The sequence below is a fragment of the Vombatus ursinus genome, unplaced genomic scaffold (genome assembly GCF_900497805.2).
Source record: "Vombatus ursinus unplaced genomic scaffold, bare-nosed wombat genome assembly UNPS02015207.1, whole genome shotgun sequence".
Taxonomy (NCBI): domain Eukaryota; kingdom Metazoa; phylum Chordata; class Mammalia; order Diprotodontia; family Vombatidae; genus Vombatus; species Vombatus ursinus.
The window spans coordinates 30,443-35,164 of record NW_020954985.1 but is presented as its reverse complement, the minus strand read 5'-3'; the positions used below and the strand labels follow the sequence as shown (position 1 = coordinate 35,164).

General features: G+C 41.9%; 1 protein-coding gene across 1 annotated transcript in view; it reads left to right on the top strand.

Annotated features, from left to right (window-relative positions):
• Positions 1-1,806: 1,806 nt before the first annotated feature.
• Positions 1,807-4,722, top strand: part of LOC114031667 (alcohol dehydrogenase E chain-like) — a gene marked incomplete at its 5' end in the record, with an annotated part of 30,429 nt that continues 27,513 nt past the window's right edge. Inside the window, 3 exon segments of the mRNA XM_027846819.1 lie at positions 1,807-1,878; positions 1,920-1,972; positions 4,130-4,201. Of these exon segments, the coding sequence (XP_027702620.1) occupies positions 1,807-1,878; positions 1,920-1,972; positions 4,130-4,201 (197 nt within the window).

The window sequence follows — 4,722 nt, the reverse complement described above, 5'->3', positions numbered from 1 at the left end:
TGAAAGTCTAGGTTCATAGTAGGTTTGGACATAATTTTCTTACAAATAGAAATTTCATAGAAATATCTCCCTTTCTCAGCTTAGTTAAGAATTGATAATTGAAAGCCAAATAATCCCCACTAAAACCTTCCTTTCACAATAAATTGTTTGTACCACAGGACATGCATTATAAAATTATTTCCACAATAGTTGACTTTTCCATTACAAGACTGGGCATCTCCTTTGCAGTTCTGAAATCAGAAGGGAGATAAGAATTGCAAATCCAGAGAAAAGCACTCTCCCACTCTCTTCCAAATAGCTTTTATAATGTTAAAAGTCCTTATTTTTGCAATTTTAAACACATTGCCCCACCCAGACATTAGCAGTAGGGATACAAAGACACACATAAAGTATTTACAGACAGAAGGACAATGTGCTCATGATTCTAATTCTAACCTTGATTGGTCAAAAGAAATTCATTTTGTCCCAGGGTCTGCTTTGCATGGTTTCCCAGGTTCTCCCCGCCCCTCCTTTTTTTTGCCAAAAGGATTATATTCCCATATTTTCCTAGTCAGATTTTCCTCAAACCTTTTTAGTATTAATTCACACTCTTCATCACTGGGCCTAGTTTCACTGGTCCTTTCCACCATGACCTTTACTTGGCCTTCTCCTGCAATATGGACTTGTCCTAATTTATTCAGAGAATCTTGTATTATTCGAGTGATAAGGTGAATCATGCAGGGCAGGCAAATTGTGAGGAGGATAATTCCTCCTAGAACCAATAAAAGGACCCCTAATATTTGTTTCCACCAGGCCCCACCAAACCAGGATAGCCATGTTGTGCTAAAAGGAGAAGTTCAAGTTTGAACAGGAACATGGGCTAGTTTCCTAATATCCCTAGTAATTTCTTTAACTATGTTCCCATTGTATTACTCTGTTGAGCATGTATGTGGGTGTCCTATAACCCCAGCTCCCATCTTGGGCCCTGGTAGCTGGCCCATAGGTTTTGATTATTCTCTCTGGGGGCCAAGTGTCTCCCCAATCATTTGCATCTCCTGTATTAGTGATAGAAGCGTCGAGACTTCATTTTTCTCTATAATCTAAGTCCCCATATAATCTAATGACCTATTTCCTTCCATCACCCTCTGGTAAGAAGAAGAATTTTGGTCTTATTAACCCAATATAACAGATACCTGTCCAGTTAGAAGGCAAATGAGTATAGGCCATTTGTCCACGTATCCAATAATGCCCTTTGAGAGTTGGCCGCTCTCTTTGATATAGACGTGACTGAAACCTAGTCTGAGGGTAGTACTGAGCATTCTCATTTCCCAGTGGACCTGTCCTTATAGTTGCTGTTGTTCTTTCCACAAACAAATAACATTATCTTTTGTTTTATTCTCTTTGCTCCAAAACCAGTGGAGTGTTCCTGAACTGTTTCTATGCCTCCAACTCCATGTGGGAATAGTGTCATTGACCAAGCTTTAATTACTTTATGTGTCGGACAGGTCAGTAATCCCGAATCCACTTTACAAGGATAGGTACCACCTACCACACAGCTATTAATACCATGTTTTTCCTCATCAGGATTCTCAGAGGTACAAGGCTTCCAACTCTGGTTAGGGCACCTGATAGCAGATTCATTCCATTGCCCCTCATACTTGGTACAATTTACTAAACATTGGGTATATTTTCCTCTCCTACATTCAGGTCTCCTGGTGTATGTTCATTCACAATCACCATCTCCTAGCCAATTTCCTCCTCCAGTCTGGTTCAACCAATATTTGCCCTGTAATGACTCCGTCAAATGCCATTGGTGTTCTTCGCTAGATGACCAGAAACCTGAAGCACTATGTACCTCTGAGCGGTTACTGAGAATCCAGGACGGATCTAGAGGTGCAGGTACCCATGGCCAATTCTCAAGCTGCTGTGGACCTCCACAGATCCAACAATTGGTCACATTGAAGCTTTTGGCAATGACTTCCATCAGTTGGAGGTATTTGTTCCCGTCCATTTCCCATAGTAGGGACTATAGGATTAGGGCTGCTTGACCACAGGTCCAGATCTTCATGACCTCTATTCCTTGGTTTCAGCTAGTTCTATTGTGACACTGAAAGTAATTTAAAGGGGGTAGGAGCAGACAATTTTACATACAAAATACTCAGAAAGTTAGGACTATTCCCAATAGCCAAAATGAAGTTATACAACACAATTTTCACCCTTTGTTTCCCTCTCTAAGGGAGGATATGATTATGTAAAGAGCTAACCAAGATCAGTCATTTAGGTCCTTTTCAGAGAGTGGTCCTCCATGATTCGGAGTCCAGATCCAGATCCAGAACCTCCAATCCTGAGGTCCCTCCACTGGTCCCTTTACCTTAGTATAATGAGTCCAACCTTTTTTAGCAGTTCGTATTGCTGTTTCAGTTGTCAGCAGGACTTGGTAAGGTCCTTCCCAGTTCAGAGCAAACTTGGCCTCCTTCCACATCTTTATTAACACCCAGTCTCCCAACTTGAAATGATGAGCTGTGAATTTGAGTGGTGGAGTCTATGCTAATGAACCTTTCTTTCAAAGTTCTGAAAGGGAGGATGACACTGCCAGTATATAGTCTTTTAAGAACCTGTCTTTAGATTCAAATGTAGGCAAATCCTCACTCCCTCCCGGGTAGGATAACCCATATAACATTTCATAAGGGGATAACCCAACATCCTTTCTGGGGGGTAGTTCTTATCCTGAGTAAAGCTATTGGCAAGCATGTAGTCCACGGCAACTGAGTCTCTATTCCCAATTTAGTTAGTTGTTTCTTTAAGGTTTGATTCATTCTTTCAACCCTTCCAGAAGAGGTGGGGTACCAAGGGGTGTGGAATTCCCACCTGATGTCTAAGCTAGCCATAATGTTCTGCAATACCTTGGCTGTGAAATGAGATCCATTGTCCGAGTTGATTCTTTCTACCAATCCAAACCTGGGAATGATTTCTTCCAAGATTACCTTGCTGACCCCTAAAGCTGTGGCTGAACTAAGGGGATGGGCTTCTACCCATCCAGTTAAACGATCCACTCTAACTAGTAAATATCTCATTTTCCCTACCAGTGGCATTTCAGTGAAATCAACTTGAATACTCTGAAAGGGTCTTAAGTTCAGACTTCGACCCCCAGTACAGATTTTCTTAATACTTTCTTGCTCACTTTTTGACATACTGCATATCTTTCAATAATTTGTTTGGCTATTGTATAGATTCCCAAACTTCTAAAATATCTCAATATCACATCACACATAACTTGAGTCCCCCAGTGATTTCCTTTATGTAGAATTCCTAGTAATTCCCTTGTAATTTCCTTATTAAGTACTTTTCTCCCGTCGGGGAGAACCCACCGTCGTGGTTCCTCTTTTACAGGCTCTAATTTTTCCAGCTCTTCCTGTTCCTTTTTATTAAACAGAGGAGCAACCTTTGGAGTTTTAATCTCGGGTATGAGAATCAGCATTTTGGTTCCGACCTCCTTCAAAGAGGCCTTTTTGCTTCTTCATCTGCCAGTCTATTTCCAATTATTTCCGGGGGCTTCCCTTCTGATGTCCCCTGATATGTACTACGGCTATCTCATTTGGCAGTAATAAATTTCTCATCACTTGTTTAATTAATTCTTCATGAGCCAATTCTTTCCCTTTACTATTAATCAATCCTCTCTCTTCCCAAATCTTTCCAGGGCTTGATTCAACGCGTACCGTTTGCAAGTTTGAGCAGACAGACCACTGTTTTGGGAGAGTCCCTGACCCCATTGCTTGCCATGAATCTCCATCTATTATAGCATAGCCATTTCTCCTTCTCCTTTCCATCATTCTTGAAGAGCCATCAACCAACAACGCTTTCCCTGTCTCAAAGGGAATATCCCTCAGATAGGACTTCCTTTCCTTTTTGAAGTTTCTCACTTCTACAGTGCTCAATGGGGCATTCACAAAACATATTCCCCCTCCAAGACCCCTGTGGGCACCTCCCTGAGTGGGAACATAGTAGTTGTTCCAGGAAGGCCGGTAGCTCCTGGCTCACAAAAGGGCAGACTACAAACATCCTTCTTACACTGTTCTAACTCTTTTCTTAGCCTGGAATACAATCTGTCTTCTGCCTCTTTCTCTGAAGTTTTTTACTGTGGCTGGTGTAGATGTTACAGCAGCAGGGGATGGAGGAGCAGAGAGCGGGGAAAGGAGGGGTGAAGGTGAAGTATCAGGCAAGGGTGAGTTGTAGGGAGAAGGGGGAAATGCAGACAAAGGATCCCATTTACAGGGAGGGCCCTCATCCCCTGACTGCTTTTCCTCCTTCTCCCCCTTGATTTGGCTTAAAAACGTATTAGTAGGGGGGTACAGTTCCCTTTATCCAGCATGCTGCATAATCCTGTTCTTCCTGACTGCTTCTTTTATTATTCACATATACATTCAACCACTGGCATATCCAATCCTCATCCTCCCCAAACCTGGGCCAAAAGACTGAGGGTTTTAAAATAGGTTCCTTTATCCAATCATAACTACAATATTTGATCATTTTCTTTTTATCTTTCCCTCGGGTTTTTGATCCAAATTCCCAATTTGCTAGCAATGTCCCCAGTGGACTACTTTGGGGTATCTCCAGAAGGGGTTCCTCAAGCCCTTGTCTGGAGCCTTTTCCTTTGAATTTTTCCCTCCCATCTCTAAGTCAAGTCTATTAACCAACACTTAGTTAACCCAGACAAAATGACTCCCAGAGATAAGGTTCTCTAAG